The sequence below is a fragment of the Camelina sativa genome, chromosome 19 (assembly GCF_030686135.1).
Source record: "Camelina sativa cultivar CO46 ecotype springtype chromosome 19, ASM3068613v1".
NCBI lineage: Eukaryota > Viridiplantae > Streptophyta > Magnoliopsida > Brassicales > Brassicaceae > Camelina > Camelina sativa.
The window spans coordinates 15,732,758-15,750,475 of record NC_141898.1 but is presented as its reverse complement, the minus strand read 5'-3'; the positions used below and the strand labels follow the sequence as shown (position 1 = coordinate 15,750,475).

Sequence of the window (17,718 nt, the reverse complement as noted above, 5' to 3'; positions counted from 1 at the left end):
TCAAAGAAAAAAATTCGAAAAGCGGCACAAGACGTTTTTTTTTTTTTTTTTTTTACTGACAACAAAAGATTAGTTCATGAGAACCAATATGGTGGAAAGTTGTTTACATATAAAATATGGTGTGGACTTATACGCGCCTTTCGCAACGCACATACATTCAAATTTCTAAAAATAAAAAATAAAGAGAAAGAAGTAAACTCCTCCCTGTCAATCTTGATGTCGGTGAGGTACGTCGAGAAAGCCGGCTAGTCTTGAGGAGAAGACACCATCTTCACTAAGTCTGAACAATCAGTATAGAAAGCCACATCCCGGTAGTCATGTCCAATCATGCAACACATAGCCCAGATGAAAGCTTCTACTTCAGCATGTAAGGGGGAGAGACTTCGTCGGAAATTGGTAGCTCCCATAATGTGTGACGAATCCTGAGACGCCGTACAAATCCATCCTGCACCTGCAAAAGTGTCACCGGCTTTCCAAGATCCATCAACGAAACACCGATGACCCGAGTAAGCGGTGGAAAGGGGAGCTGCAGCCACCCTCACCCGAGGGTTAGAAACAAACGGACCAGAGGGGAGATCCTCACTCTAACCCTCTTCCTATGCATGCTGCCAAAATAACGCCTCACCCTCTGCTACCCTAAAAATCTCCCCAGGCTGCTCATCCTTATTTTCAAAAACCCGTGCATTCCTGGCTTTCCATATATACCACATAACCCACGGAAAAACGGATGTTGAGAGCCCGGATTTTTTGAGCCTAAAAAATGATCCATATTGGCATACAAAGAGTACGTGGGTAAAGAAATTGGCCCCACCGGAACATGAGATAAGGCCCACACTTGCTGAGCCGGTGGACAAACAGAATTAGCATGATTTATTGTTTCCTCATCAGCCCCACACCGTGCAAAACCCAAACACACGCTATACCCCGCCGTCTCAAATTAGACGAGACGGAAAGACAGCCAGACAAAACTTGCCACATAAAATGTTGTATTTTAGCTGGGCATTTAACCTGCCAAACACTTGCCAAAAGAGGGGTAATCTCTGGACCACACCCTAGAGCCTGAAAGGTCCGCGGTGCTGCCCTGCGTGCCGTATGATATCCAGACTTAACCGTATACTTTCCAGACTTTTTTAAGTGCAACCCTAGGGAGTCTTCTGATGGGCAGCTCCCTAAGGGTAAAGCCCCTATCAAGTCGACATCCATCAGATCAAAATGCTCATGAAGCAGATCCATACGCCAAGAATTCGTTTGCCGATCAATGAAATGAGTTAGTTGGAGAGAAGGATCCGCATAGGGACCCTTACTTAAAGCTGGTCTTGGGGATTGAGCCGGAATTCAGGGATCAGTCCATATAGAAATGGTTTCCCCATAGCCCACTCTTTTAATGAGCCCTTTGTGTACCAAAGATCTAGCGGATACAATACTCCTCCACCCATACAATGGAGAGTACGACCTAATCGGTTCCATTGGATTGGAGTTCCGATAGTACCTACCTTTGAAAACCCTGGCATACAGTGAGTCGGGAAACTCAATCAGATGCCATAATTGCTTAGCCAACAATGCCGAATTAAAATCGTCCACATTCCTAAACCCCAAACCGCCTAATTGCTTACTACAACATAATTTCTCCCAGGCAAGCCAATGCGTGCCCCCTGACTGACCATTTGTACTCCACCAAAATTTTTCCATTGCAATAGTAAGTTTGGATGTGATCATTTTCGGTATCCGAAAGCAAGACATCACAAAAGTCGAAACAGCAGTCGCAACAGACTTAATCTTCACCTCTTTCCCTCCCTTTGAAAGTAACTTCGCCGTCCAACCATTTGTCCGATTTAGGAGTTTATCCCGAACAAAAGAGAAGACCTGTGTTTTAGACTCACCTAAACTCTTTGGTAATCCTAGATATGAGTCCATGCCGCCCAAATTGGTTATTCCAAGAACCCCCTGCATCTCCGTTCGTACCCCCTCATCAACCGTATGACCAAACTGTACCGAAGACTTTGCAAAATTAATTTGCTGTCCTGAGACGGCCTCGTACTTCTTTAAAATATCCAAGATAGCTCCACACTGTTCCTTTTCAACCTTACAAAAAAGTAAACTATCATCCGAAAAAAACAGGTGCGTGATTGGTGGACATTTGTTGGCCACCTTAATCCTAGTGATCAACTTATCCATCTCTGCTTTCCAGATATTAGCAATTAAAACTTCCGTACATAAAATAAACAGATAAGGAGATAACTGTCAGCGGCACAAGACGTTTTTGTCGTAAAATTGCATATTGATGTAGTACTTTTACTTCAATTAAATTATCAATCTACAATCTGCATTAATCAACACACTAGGAATGCACAAAGATGCTTAATCTATTCTTAAACAGGAATTGGTTCTTTGTAACAATCTTAGCTAACTAACTGATTCAAAGATAGAAAACCAGCCAAATCAAAACAATGTAAACTCAAAGAAACAGAGCACAACTAGCAACAAACTGTAAATCAAGATTAAACAAGTGAACCCTGGGCAAGGTAATTGACTTGGGAGATAGCTAACCAATCCTAGATGTCTAAGCAACAATCAAGAACAATCTTATGGCTAAGAACACTAATGCAAATTAATTCATTTCCATGATAGAGATTCATATGCTAATCAAGTGATAATCAACTTTTTCCAAAAGCAATCACAAGACAAGCATGCATTAAGAACAAGTCTCAATACCACTACGCACCCTAATCATCAATGTTCATTGGCTAGGAATGCAAAGCTCTTGAATAGTTTGGTTCAGGAATTTCATCAAACACCTTCTGGGCATGAAATTCCTAAAGTCTAGAATCAACATGATCAAGACTTATCTAGCATTATAAACACCAAACAAGATAGGAAGCACATAAACAAAGCCCTAAACATCAAAGATCAATCATCTATCTCCCTAATCTACCTAGCCCAAAGTTCTAAAAGATCTACTCACTCATCATCATGATCACACAAAGGAAATGGTTTGATCTTTGTGAAATCATAATAAGAGATTATAGATTAAGAGATTTGAAAGAGAAATTGCTATTAAAAACTTAGAAATACTCAATCATTCAACAAACCAAGAGTAGATAAGCTTAAAAACTCTAAGTTGCTGCTTAACAAGAGATAACGAAAAGATAAGACAAAGATAAGAGAGATCAGTCTCTCCTTAATAGGGTTAGAGTATTTATAGGAAAATAAAAGAGAATCCGGGTCAACCCAAAACAAACTGGGTCAAACCCGAATCAAAACTAAAACAAGTGTGGTGTTGGCTCCAGTGGCCATGGCTTGGCCGCTTGGTGTGGCCATTTGGCTCCATCGGCCACGGCTTGGCCGCTTGGTGTGGCCGCTTACTCTCCCTGATCTCCATCCGACTGAACTCTATTGGCCATCGTTTGGCCGCTTGGGCTAGACCACTTGCGTCACTCAGCCATGGTTTGGCCGCTGGACTTGGCCGTGTATAGTCCCTGATCTTGACGTCTATGAGCTCCATCGGTCATGGCTTGGCCAATGGTCATGACCGCTTGCTTCACATGGCCATAGTTTGGCCGTTGGTCTTGGCCGCGTGTGGCTCCTTTCTTCACTCTGGCTGTATATACATCCACTCAAACAAGTATAACTCTTTACACGAACATCTGATTGGCCTGAATTCACCTCCATTGCAAAGCTTACTCAATTTACAATAACTTAGATGCAGACCTCTGTAGCTAAATACCAAGGAAAGGGCTTCATACGAGTCGATCTTTGAGGGACTGCAGACTGGTTCCGAATCATCAATCATTTTATGTCCATCCAAATGTGTGTCTTCCATTATATTGCTAATTATTAAATTATTTGGCTCCAAAGCACACTTTCCTTGTACATCTCTACTCCAACATCTGAGATAACAAACTTGATGCAAAATGCAACCTAAACAACCTAAATGCTCATGAATATGCACAAAACAATGAAGAATTAAGCTCTAAAATTACATAAAAACACAAGATATCAACTCCCCCAAACTTATCTCTTGCTAGTCCTCAAGCGTTCACATTCATTAAAGTGTTTGGTGTGATCTTGCAAATGGAAAATAAATCAAGCTCAATTGGTTTAAGGGAGAGGCTTTTTATAAAGTGGTTGACAATGGTGATTTTGGGTGGTTTACTCTCAAACAAAGAGGAATCCTAGACAGTTGTGAAACCTATCTAAGACTGAGAATAATTTGGGCATACAAACTAGCTCTTGATGTTCTACCCACCTAGAAGCTTTTCTACCCTTTCTCTCATCCTTCTTTTCTTTCTTTCAAACCCAAAAACATCAACTTGATTCAACTTAAACCCCTTTTCTTCTTTACTTATGGTCTTAAACTTTTGAATATCTCTAAGGCTTCACTTTAAACAGAAGCTCCTTTTTTTTTTACTTCTTTGAAACTTCTTTTGATGAACCCCCATTCCTACAACACTATGTTTTAGCATTCTTTTTTATAAAACTTTTCTAGGAGACATCAGCTAGACATTTCTTTCTCTTTTTCTTCTTAAGAGACTTAGAGCTTTTAACCAAACTTAACCTTAGAGATAAATCTTTTCTTTTCTTTTGACCAAGTAATTCTTTCTTTTTCCCCCCTTAATCTCTCTTGATTCCAAACCTTTACCCAAATCAAAATTATAACCACCTATCTCTTTCAAAACCAGTCCTATTAGCTAGTTCTAAAGATTCCAAACCTAGCTAAAACAAGAGCCAGTTCTTTGTTATTCTCAATACTCTCAATATTTCACAACCTATAGCATTATCAACAAAGAGGCCTCACTCAACAAATAAACACAAGGCTTGAAAGAAAAGGTTAGGGTTCAAAGGTATGGCAAGAGATTGGGTTAAATAAAATAGAGTGGCAAATAGAGATTGTTAACCCAAATGAAAGTTCCATGAGCTAGATAATTTAAAGATCAAATTAAAGTCCAAATAATATAGAGATGCTGCAATGATCATGCCAGCTTTACACTAGAAGAAAATGCTTTCAAGTGACACAATGCTTTAAGCTTAGACTCTTCATTTTTTCCCAAAGATTAAACGAGCACCAATGAGGGTTGTGGGTTCAATCCTAAGTCTCCACTTTTACAAGGAAACTTCATCATTATCCCCAAATGCAAATGCATGCTAAATGCTTCTAGACTCAATCCTAAACACAAAAATGAATATGCAAAGCTACATGCATTTTTTTGGTTTTTAAATTTTTCAAAAAGTTTTTGATTTTTCTCAAAACATCACACAAAAGATGAAAATCAAAACAAAACACAATGTTAGATGGTTAGTCCCTCCCCCAAACTTAATTCACACTGTCTCGGTGTGAGAGAAGTCCAAGAGAAAGACTAATAAAATAAAGAAAACAAGACTCAAATGATATATACAATGGAAAGTTAGGACCATACCTTGGCCCTAGTTTTGAACCTTAGGGAATGGAGTGAGTGGAGGAGCTTTAGTGCTCCCTTGAGATCCTGTTGAATTGGTGGAAGGAGAGTGGAGGTTGATAGTGATGACTCTTGAGAGAAGGTCATGAAGCTTATCTTTGTCATATTGATACTTGGGATCTAGCTTGGCTTTGACACTTGCAAAGAGTGAAGAAGGACCTTTGTGCTTCACTTTGTACTCTATTGCTTCATCAACAAGCCACAAGGGATGCAAACACAAAGTCATAGGAGATGAAACAATTGTGGGAGGGTGGTTTTGTTTCTTCTTCCTCTTCTTCTTGTTAACAACTTTATTTGCTTGACCCAAATCCCCTTCTTTAGAATCTCCTTTGAGGTCATCAAATAAAGAGTCTAAGCACTCACCATCCAAAATGTCCTCATCAAGCTTTGTAGTCTCTTTAATCCCCACTTTATCAACTTGGAGCTCTTGATATTGATCATTCAAGTCTCTATGATCTTCCTTAGTTTCCACTTCTTCACTAGTGATTGTTCCACAAAACATTGTAGAGGAAAGTTTGTAAAGCACCAAGTGAGCAAGGTATAGTAAATCTGCCTGGATCTTCAAGCTTGGAAAGTGTTTTTGGTATGGGTTGTTGTTCACTTGGTGTATCAAAGATTCCCATGATTTCTTCCACCTTCTCTCTGTTTCCTAGAATAGCTTTGATGAACTCTATATGGAGAGGAACTTGAAACAAGCTATCCACATAAGGCAAAGGTGCTCCAACTCTATTCATATTAGCTTTAAAACTTGAGATCACTTTCTTTTTAGCTTTTGTAAGAACCCTTTGTGGAAATGGAAGTGGAGGACTATAAAGAGGAAGAGCAACACTTGGTGCATGATTCTTTTTAACCTCCTTGGTGACTAGCGCATTACCCCTTGATCTTTTCTCAGTTTTCTCAACTTTAGCAACCACCAAACTCTCAACAGCAGAACCATATAGAAGAGCAGAGATCTCTTCAATAGACCTTTCATTCTCATCAGCATAGTGATCCATTTTTGATTGTTTGAAACTCATACTAGTAACCCTGTTCACCTCTTCCTTGAAGATGGCATTGCAAAACTCCTTTGGGTTTGGTTCTGGTTTTCCCGGTAGAGAACCGTTTTGTCTTGTTGAAGAGGAAGAAGCTTGTCCCTGGACCTGTGTTTGCAACCTCTAAATCTTGGCATTTAACTCACCATATACATTCTCAACTTTGTTGTGCATGGCTTTCATTTGTGTGGCAAGTTCAATGGCACTTCTCCCTTGGCCTTCTAGGATTTGTTTGAGTAGAGCAGTTGTGTCATCTACTTGTCTTTGAGGGTGTGGTGCATTCAATTGTTGCTAAGGTTGGGAATAGGTTTGAGGATTAGCTTGGTAGTTCCCTTGAGGTTTAGGCTGATAGTTGGGTTGAGAAGGAAAACCAGGAGGTTTTTGTGGTGGATAAGTCTGATCTTGTGGGTTCTCCACATTGGTGCTGCGGTAATAGAGGTTAGGGTGGTTGCGGTATTTAGGATTGAACTTGTTATACCCTTGACCACCTACATAATTGACCTCCTGTTGACCTTCAACACAAGCTTCCATAACTTCTTGATAAAGTTCACATTCATTGACAAAGTGAACTTGCTTTTGATTTGCCATAATCATCTTATTCATATTGTCATTCAAAGCTTTGATCTCCTTGCGGTGATGCTCATTCATATCAGTATAGTCCCTTGGAGTTCTATCATAATCCTCTCCATAGTTCCCATCACTTTGAGCAAGATTCTCAACCAACAACATTCCTTGTTCAGCATTTTGACCCAAGAAGTTCCCATTGCTTGCTGTATCAAGTAGCATCCTATACTTAGGCAAAACTCCTCTATAGAGTATACTCAATTGTGACTCCTTGGAGAAACCATGATGTGGACATTGAGAGATGTACCCCTTGAATCTTTCCCATGCTTCACAAAAACTCTCATTTCCCTTTTGAGAAAAGCTTGATATCTCATTTCTTAACCTTGCTGTTCTTGTAGTAGAGAAGAAATTTAAGAGGAAAGCCTTCTTACATTGATCTCAAGAGGTAATGGTGTTGTGAGGCAGATTCTTCTCCCAAATGTGAGCCTTATCACCAAGAGAGAATGGGAAGAGGCGAAGCTTGAAGGCATCTTCAGAGATACCATTGATCTTAACAATCCCACAAAACCTATCAAATTGATCTAAGTGATCAAGGGGGTCTTCCATTGCCAAACCATGAAATTTTGATCCTTGTACCATGTTGATAAGACTGGCTTTTATCTCAAAGTGATTGTTCTCAACTGGTGGAGCTCTAATACCAGTTCTATGTCCATTGACATTTGGTGCATCATAGGCTCCAATGAGAGGAGCTTGTCTTGGTACATGGTGAGGAACTCTATCATCATTGGGCTGGTCATTTCCATTATGACCAGCAGCAGGAGGAAGAGGGTTGTTGTCCATAGCTTGTTTTGCTAACCGGCAATTCTCTCGCTCAAAACGGTAGATGTCGTCAACACGCTCAATCAAGTCTGCTTGGCATTGACTTCTCAAGTTCATACACCTTGCAAAAGAGAATTCAAAATACCAAAGCAAACAAAGCAAGTAACAATGTAAAGTAAATGAATAGTCTCAAGCAAAGTTGAAATCCTAATGGTCAAATTGAATGCAAACGGGCAACAGCGCCAAATTGATATAGTACTTTTACTTCAATAAAATTATCAATCCACAATCTGCATTAATCAACACACTAGGAATGCACAAAGATTCTTAATCTATTCTTAAACAAGAATTGGTTCTTTGTAACAATCTTAGCTAACTAACTGATTCAAAGATAGAAAACAAGCCAAATCAAAACAATGTAAACTCAAAGAAACAGAACACAACTAGCAACAAACTGTAAATCAAGATTAAACAAGTGAACTCTGGGCAAGGTAATTGACTTGGGAGATAGCTAACCAATCCTAGATGTCTAAGCAACAATCAAGAACAATCCTATGACTAAGAACACTAATGCAAATCAATTCATTTCCATGATAGAGATTCCTATGCTAATCAAGTGATAATCAACTTTTTCCAAAGGCAATCACAAGGCAAGCATGCATTAAGAACAAGTCTCAATACCACTAAGCATCCAAATCATCAATTTCTATTGGCTATGAATGCAAAGCTCTTGAATAGTTTGGTTCCGGAATTTCATCAAACACCTTCTGGGCATGAAATTCCTAAAGTCTAGAATCAACATGATCAAGACTGATCTAGCATTATAAACACCAAACAAGATAGGAAGCACATAAACAAAGCCCTAAACATCAAAGATCAATCATCTATCTCCCTAATCTACCTAGCCCAAAGTTCTAAAAGATCTACTCACTCATCATCATGATCACACAAAGGAAATGGTTTGATCTTTGTGAAATCATAATAAGAGATTATAGATTAAGAGATTTGAAAGAGAAATTGCTATTAAAAACTTAGAAGTACTCAATTATTCAACAAACCAAGACTAGATAAGCTTAAGAACCCTAAGTGGCTGCTTAACAAGAGATAACCAAAAGATAAGACAAAGATAAGAGAGATCAGTCTACCCTTAATAGGGTTAGAGTATTTATAGGAAAATAAAAGAGAACCCGGGTCAACCCAAAACAAACTGGGTCAAACCCGGATCAAAACTAAAACAAGTGTGGTGTTGGCCCCAGCGGCCATGACTTGGCCGCTTGGTGTGGCCACTTGGCTCCATCGGCCATGGCTTGGCCGCTTGGTGTGGCCGCTTACTCTCCCTGATCTCCATCCGACTGAACTCTATTGGCCATCGTTTGGCCGCTTGGGCTAGACCGCTTGCATCACTCAGACATGGTTTGGCCGCTGGACTTGGCCGTGTATAGTCCCTGATCTTGACGTCTAGGAGCTCCATTGGTCATGGCTTGGCCGATGGTCATGACCGCTTGCTTCACATGGCCATAGTTTGGCCGTTGGTCTTGGCCGCGTGTGGCTCCTGTCTTCACTCTGGCTGTATATACATCCACTCAAACAGGTATAACTCTTTACACACACATCCGATTGGCCTGAAATCACCTCCATTGCAAAGCGTACTCAATTTACAATAACTTAAATGAAGAACTCTGGAGCTAAATCCCAAGTAAAGGACTTCATACGAGTCGATATTTGAGGGACTGCAGACTGGTTCCGAATCATCAACCATCTTGTGTGCATCCAAATGTGTGTTTTCCATTATATTGCTAATTATTGAATTATTTGGTTCCAAAGCATACATTCCTTGTACATCTCTACTCCAATATCTAGGATAACAAATTTGATGCAAAATGCAATCTAAACAACCTAAATGCTCATGAATATGCACAAAACAATGAAGAATTAAGCTCTAAAATTACATAAAAACACAAGATATCACATATTTGGTTATAGTGAGTTTTATTGGGGTCCAAAAGCACAATTTCCTTGTACATCTCTAGTAGCAATATAAGATTAAAAGGAAAACTGAAACATCCTCGGGTATAGAAAAATAGTAAGTTTGGTAATAAGCTATTACATCGTTTTAATATTAAATCAGATGATATACTATCCACCATATTTCTTTCCTTCTTTAGTATCACGAACTGGTCAGCTACTTAGATTACTTTTCCAAACAATTTCATTTCTGCATCCAGAAATGAGGCATAAACAAACCAATTTTTTTAGAGAGAGCAGTTGTCTTGTTTCACCAGACCAAGACCAAAATAAATAAATTGCAAAAACAACAATCAATTCATACAGTTAATCTTGTAAGTCAAAAAAAAAAAAGTGGTCAAGTATCATAAACCTAAAGTTACTGAGCAATCGTAACCAGACAAACCTTTAAATTTGTGAAGTGTTTTTATCGGGTCTTTTGACTAATTTATATATTTTTGAGTATTCTCCGGAGTTTTTTTTTTTGAATTTTTAGGGTAATTTAAATATTTTGTAAGTCCTCTTTGCGTTTATCAAAAAAGTGGTGGTAGGAATAGGACTGTAAGACATGTTTCTCAAAAAATATGAAATATTTGAGTTTATATCGGGTATTGTAATGGAGTCGGTTTAATTACCGTTTGGGTTAAGTTTGTCTGGTTTAGTTTTGGTTATTGGAGAAAATTCTAAGAGATGCTTATATTAGCTTCAACGCCTTCTTCTCTGTTATTTTGTCTGTTCTTCGTTGTTGTGCTGAGAGAAGGGCAAAGAGAGAGAGAAGCTTGTCGTTGGGTGTAAAAGAGAATAAGAAGAAGCAAAATCTACAAGGTTTGGTGAAAAGCAGTTTAGGCATAGCAAATCATACTCAAAGGTAATGAAATTTGGTGGAGTAATACATAAGCCTTGTATCAAGATTCTTTTTTTTTTAGGGATTTGGATTTAAAATAATAATCCAGAAGATATATGCAGTTTTGTGAGATGCTTTGTCTCAGATGCGAACTGAGACCGACCAACGGGGATTGTAAGTGCAACCGTGGTTTCGTATGTTACCCGATCAGCACAAAATTTTGAGGGAAGCTCTGTGACGTCTACGAATAGTTATTTATCAGAGGGATTTGATAGTTAATGGTTGGTTTTTGTTTTAGGTTTTCGTCTTTATGACTGAAGGTTTCTGTTAATACTGTCAGTTTTGTTTCAAGGTCGTTTGGTTGTGTTACTTGTTTGAGGGTGTTGTTGGACTGTTGCATATGCGAGGAGAGGCTTTCATGGTTGTGTTTTGTTGTTTGAATCACCTTGTTAAGGTGAGTGCGTGATTATAAGCTTAAATGAGGAGTTTTATGACTTGTTTTGTGTGATAATGTGTAGGTGTGGTGAGTCCGTGATTATGAGCTTAAATGAACGTTTCTGTTCAATCGCTGTTTTTTTATGTTTTATTTTTGGTTGTACTGTTGATTTTCTGGTGTGTATAGCTCGTAAATGGGAGGATCGCCTCACTGAGTATTTATGTTAATACTCATGTATCTCATTGTGTTTGTGGTGCAAGTATTGTGTGACGTTGAATCATGATAATGAGGAGAAGGATGATTTAGGGTCTCGGTTATTGTGGTGTGGTTACGTTTTATAAGTTGTTGGAACCTTGTTTAGAAGTATGCTAGGTTGTTACTTTATATTGCTTATGGTTGATAATTTATTTATAAGAAATTAGAATTCGTTTATCATGTCTTATGATGTGTATGTTGGTTTGTCTTAAAGGGTGCGGATCAGGGTTTGAGGAACGACTGCCGCACCAATAACCGACTGGTGGATTTGGATGTAGTTTCCTTTCCACGGTGAGGGATTAGGATCGATGCCCTACGGGGCCAGCTTGGGGTCTATGGGGGCGGCTAGCGAGGGGCTAGTGGGGTCCACGAGACGGGTTGTCACAGCACTTATCTTTTCGGTTAAGGGTCTTGAGAGAACTCCAGAGTTAATCATGCTTATGCTGGAGTAGTTTCAAGATGGGTAACCTTCCAAGAAGTAATTTTCGGAACTGTGCGAGTAAGAACAAAACACAGAGAAAGTTCATGTGGTGATTTCAGGAACTTTACCTCCTCATTTTTGCTGCATAGTGGATTTTCTCGGGATACATTTCTTTTTCTTTTTTTTGTCAAACTTTCTCAGTATACATTTGTGAGAAGGAACATGTTGAAGTTTAAGTTAATTAAAAAAAAAAAAGCCATGAGTGATGACATTCGAAGAAATAAAATGCTCCTATGTTACATATTCGTTGTAGTCACATTGACAAATGAATTTTCTATGCTCTTGCCTTTAGTATTATTTAGCTGATATTGGATATTGGAGGAACAATAACTTCTTTTTTTTTTTTTTTTTTTTTTTTTTTTTTTTTTTTTATATATATATAACTAAATTATATTAATGGGCCTTCCCAATAAAATTGGGTAAGGCCTTGAAAGCATACAAGTTGGGCAGTTACAAAATGAGAAAAACAAAGGTCAGTCCATTAACAGAAACAAACTCTTCTCCTGTTGAATGACCTAAAAAGCAAACGTTTGGAACAATAATCCCGGCGAAAGCGAGACACACTCCTTTGCGGCAGAGACGGTGAAGTGAACCATTACCAGAAGCTTTCGAAATCCGACTCCGGTTCAAACTTCACTGACTCACCTGACCCGGATTAGATCTCCCGACAGTTCCAAACGCCGACAGCAGACTCTACGGTGATGGTCCCGTGCCTAGCAACACACCACACTCAGAGCTAACCTTCATTTCCATAGATGGGGACCCTCGTTAAACTCAGAGCAAACATCAATCCTACCAATCCGGAGTAAATCGAAAACGCGGCAATCTCAAGCTCACTAGATGCTCAAGCCAGAAAGACTATTAGATCGGACCCCGCAACCGCCTATTAGATCCAAAGGATCTAGAACTGACCTCCAAGACGAACAGCGAACCCACCAATCCCTCCACTGACTTCCGCCGCGAGCCATAGCGGTCAACTGAATGTTGAGCTGTTAGAAAACACCTTCGGGAAGCTTATGGCGTCTTCTACCAAGAGCATCCACCTCGGTTCTTGATAACTCTCTAATTTGCATGTTTTTAGCATCCTTTTTTGTCTATATTTTGCATTGTTCATACCCTTAACTTAGCATTTTTAGGTCATTTATTGTAGGAATTCACCTTTAGGCCATTGAGGGTGTTGCATTTTTGCATTTGCATGTTTTGGATGAAAACAGGTGCTTAAGAGCCTAAAATGGAAAAAAAACAAGGAAAAACCCGAGCATGTACCCGAAGGAGCCATCGAGCTGGAAGAACAAGTCCGAACCCCAACACGATCGAGGAGGATCGAAGAGCATGAAGAACAACCCGAAGGAGTAACCCAACTTCATCCTCGTGTACCCCATCGAGTAGACCATTGGGCAGGTCTGGGAAGCTAGGTCAAAGGGGTTTCCATATATAAACCCCTCCTCTCCTAGCTCGCAAACTAGCACGCCGCAGACCCTCAAACCAGAGAGCGAGAGCTTCTGTGAGGGAACTGAGCGACTCAAACATTGTTCCCTTTTTGTTTTACATTTTATTTCATACTTTTTATCGTTTCTTTAGATTTCTATCCTGTATTCTTTCTACTTTACTCTACCGTTTGTTATAATGCAATTTTCATTCTTATTCGTTGTTATGTTTCTTGTTATTATGTCCGAGTAGTGTAGTAAAGTTTCAACGGATGGGATAGATGATTTTGTGTTCTTGATCGGTTAGGATGCCTTAGCTTGATTGTATACGTTTGATAGATTTCCTTCTAGGTTGGTGTTCTTAATGCTGTCAACAGACCGAGAGGTTGAGATTAGATCTAAGGTGTTTTACCACCGAGAGGTGTAGATGAGATACTTGAATCAACTAATGCTAGAGGTTTACTCACTTAGCCTAAGAGATTAGATGAGTAAGGGGTTTACCGACAATAATGAATCGGATCTTAATGCCTGCTTGGTCATATTTCTCCAACGAGAGTTGGGTAGGGGAGTGATCAAGGTTGATTGTTGCTAGTGCGAGAGTGTGGTAACAAGGTTTAGAGATTCATTGTCTAGGAAATATTTGCTTGAGGCATGTAAGGCATCTGTACCAGTCAAGAATACTTAGGATTCGATTACCTCATCCTTAGAAGCTTTCGTATTTTAATTGTTTACATTTTCTTTCATTACTCGATCCCTTACCCGATCAGGTACACAATAACCTGTATCGAGTAACACCTCGAGTTGTTCATATCCCATTTGCTTACTCGATCACCCCACCCAATCATGTACTCGAATGCTTGCATCGAGTGCTTAGGTCGTGTGGTTTCTTGTTTATATTCTTTCCTTTTAGTTATTTCAGGATTGTTAGATCAAAACCCTATTTGCTTGGCTTGACTTGCACTGTTCTGATCATATCCTTCCTGCTAGCAATAGACAACCATTTGGATTGATAACCCTTTGTACTACAACTCCATAGGGAATTGATATCCTAGGTGAAAACCTGTTTATCAATTTGGCGCCGTTGCCATTTGGTTGATTTCATTTTGCTACGTTTAGGACTTCAGCACTTGCTAGATCAAGTTCTTTTTGTTTATATTGGTTTGGAATCTGACTTGTTTGCTTTCACTCTTGTTTGTTTTGAATCTCAGGTACAACCCGTCACTCGATCACCTGGATCGAGTAGACTCTCGTGTACACACTCGAACACCTACCTGTGCATGCAAACACGATCCAGAGGTAGCCAGAACATGAGTCCTTTTATCGACAACATCGACAGACCAAGGCTACTCAGACAACAACAAGATCAACCGGAACGAGCAATCATTGAGGAGATAATGAATAATCAGAACGGTGCACCAGCTCCTCAAGCAAGGACCAACATAGGAGCAGGCGATGCTCCATCTACTCATACTCAAAGGAATGACATTGTGCCACCCGCTGTGCAGAACAACAATATTGAGATCAAGAGTAGTCTCATCCAAATGATACAGAGTAATAAGTTTCATGGATTGCCAATGGAGGACCTATTGGATCATCTGGATGAATTTGATAGGCTCTGTAGCCTCACCAAGATCAATGGAGTTAGTGAGGATGGATTCAAATTCAGGCTTTTCCCATTCTTTTTGAGAGACAAAGCACACATCTGGGAGAAATCACTCCCCAAAGAGTCCATCACCACTTGGGAAGCGTGCAAGAAGGCATTCCTGGCCAAATTCTTCTCCAACTCCAGAACCGCAAGGCTGCGAAATGACATTTCCAGGTTTGTACAGAAGAACAATGAAACGTTCAGTGAAGCTTGGGAACGTTTCAAGGGATACACTACCCGATGTCCTCATCACGGTTTAAGAAAACTTCAAGCATGCGAACGATGTAAAAGTACTACCTCTACCTGTATTTACCTGTAGAAGGGATAGAGTTTCCTTTCTTAATTGCCATATTTACCTGTAGTACACATCTTAGTCACGGCCAGCAAGAGAGTAGCGATGAAACAAAATATACATTCTCATGATATGCGTAAGAAGGTTGTTGTCACGAGTAGTTCTGTTTGCACTGATCCAGAAAATTATCTTAGCAATACTTTTTATATCATTTTATTTGTCTTCAAGATGAAACAATAAGGATCACTTGCCCACTTCTCGTCAACAATTATATAATTGTATTAGCACTTATATTTCCATGTTTCCGTACCAAACACATGCTTTAGTTCTTCCAGATGGACCAGATCCATCTCCACACATCAATTACTTCCATAATATAATATGATTAACTCCTGCATATTTATTGAAAATATTTTAAATTAAGAGTAACTTAGTTTAGATTATGAACTTATAGAATGAATAGAAAAAAAACGAATCTTATAATCGCTGCATAAGTTTATGCTTTTAACCTTTCTTTGCCTTTGCAAAAAGAAAAGAAAAGGAAACTCCGTCTGAGTTGAATATACAATACCGGTTTGTTGCTCAATTTGTTTAGGCTACATGTTGACAGCAAATGAATAGACGAAAACAGAGGAGATGATACACCAATATTCGTATCTAGGAAAATGTTGGATACTCACTTACACCACCGTAGCTAGACCTCCTGAAACATGATTAAAACTGTGGGTACAGTGGTAAGTATGAATATGAATGAATGATGCAGAATCAAACAAACATAAGCAGTTATGATGAGGTGTAAGAGGTTTCAATATTCTTATGCAGTTACAGTATAAGAGATGTTAATGCATAAAGTGTGTGATCTTTAACAATTAAGATGTGACCAATGATCTAAGTGAGGCCAAATATGATGATGATTGATTGCTAACAACTTAATGACAATAATGTAAATATAGAATGTAAACAACTAGAACAAATACTAAATGCAATATAAACAAATGTAAACAATGCTGAATGTAGATTAAACAAGAGTAATAACTAGATATGAGCAATGAAACAAAATAGTAAAGAAACGGAATGTAAACTAAAATGAAACAAAAAGTAAACTAGAACAACCCGAAGGTGCTCGATCAAGCACTCCACTGTGTGTATGGTCGAGTGGCTAGGTCGAGTGGTCGGATACGAATAACAGAAGCAATCTGAACGACTTAAAACAGAAACGAATGCAATGAAACAAGATAATATGCGGTAATAAACAATCAGATAACAAAGTATGCTTCTAGAGATGGATTCATGGGCTGGTATTCATGATGTGGATATTTAAACTAGTTAACAAACCTCAATCAAACATGACCTATCTCTAGACAATGATCTTAATGACTCACTAATCCACTCTCATGGCAGAAGTGATCAAGTTACAGTACCATCCTAACCCAACTCTCATTGGTGAAACCATACAGAACAAGCATTAAGAACCAGACCTTTATTTGTCAAAAACCACCTTATACAACCAATCTCTTGGGATAAACATGATAATCTCCAGTATTAGCTTTATCTAACAACCTAAACATTGGTGTGATGCAAGGAAGCTTAAGATCTATTCTTACCCTCTCAGATATAAGAACAGCTTAGAGCACATCTAACCCAGAAGAGATGTATTATCAAACAAGCTTAACCAATCTAAACAACCACAGACCTAAACCAGGCTAATCCATCTCCAGAATTCTAGCTCACTATTCAGATGAACAGATCATGATGATAATAAACATAACCCCATAAAATGATGAAACTAACATGATAAGATAGATAAGATGATGAACTACAACTTAATATAAAGAAACAAACTCAGATTATCAATACCCAGAAAGTTATGAGACTTAAAAAGTATTGAAACCTGAGAAAAACAAGAACAAAAGCAATAAATAAAAGAGGCAAATGTTATTAAAAACCTAAAAACCCAAAAGGGGTAAGAACTAGGTTTTTTGTGGCTGCTGATGTGTTTCTGACCTAAAAAGAGAGTTATGGGCGGCCATGGGGTACATTAGATATATATAGGACAAGGGGGAAGCCCTAAAATAGCTAGCTGGCAAAATAGAGAGGCGGCTCGATGTGCTCGACCACAAGCCGTCTATCCGTAGCACACGGTCGAGTGCTCCATTCCTTGTGGTCTTCTCCTTGATTCAGCTTCTATCCGCTTCAATGGTTGCACTCCTCTCATCTCAAATGCCATTTCCATGCTCCTTGAGTCCAATTCACCTGTTCAAATAAGAAACAATACAAATGATAACTCTCTAATTTACATGTTTTAGGCATCTTTTTTTTCTTCCATATTTTGCATTATATATACCCTAACCTTAGCAATTTTAGATCATTAATTGTAGGAATTTGCATTTAGGCCATTTAGGGTGTTGCATTCTTGCATTTGTGCATTTTGGATGAAAACAAGTGCTTTAGAGCCTAAAATGGGGAG

General features: G+C 39.0%; 1 protein-coding gene and 2 non-coding genes across 3 annotated transcripts; 1 reads left to right on the top strand and 2 right to left on the bottom strand.

The window, feature by feature from the left end:
- Positions 1 to 355: 355 nt before the first annotated feature.
- LOC104767908 (uncharacterized) lies at positions 356 to 2,175 on the bottom strand. The gene is made up of 3 exons (XM_087501167.1): positions 1,494 to 2,175; positions 1,009 to 1,184; positions 356 to 526 (listed from the first exon to the last, which is right to left on the bottom strand). The coding sequence occupies exons 1-3, from the start codon at positions 2,173 to 2,175 to the stop codon at positions 356 to 358; spliced, it is 1,029 nt and encodes a 342-aa protein (XP_087357293.1).
- Positions 2,176 to 7,325: 5,150 nt separating this feature from the next.
- On the top strand, positions 7,326 to 7,432 carry LOC147920631 (small nucleolar RNA R71). The gene has a single exon (XR_015591817.1). It is a non-coding gene; the product is annotated as a small nucleolar RNA R71 (small nucleolar RNA).
- Positions 7,433 to 15,110: 7,678 nt separating this feature from the next.
- Positions 15,111 to 15,217, bottom strand: LOC147920630 (small nucleolar RNA R71). Its single transcript, XR_015591832.1, has one exon. It is a non-coding gene; the product is annotated as a small nucleolar RNA R71 (small nucleolar RNA).
- Between the last annotated feature and the right edge of the window lie 2,501 nt (positions 15,218 to 17,718).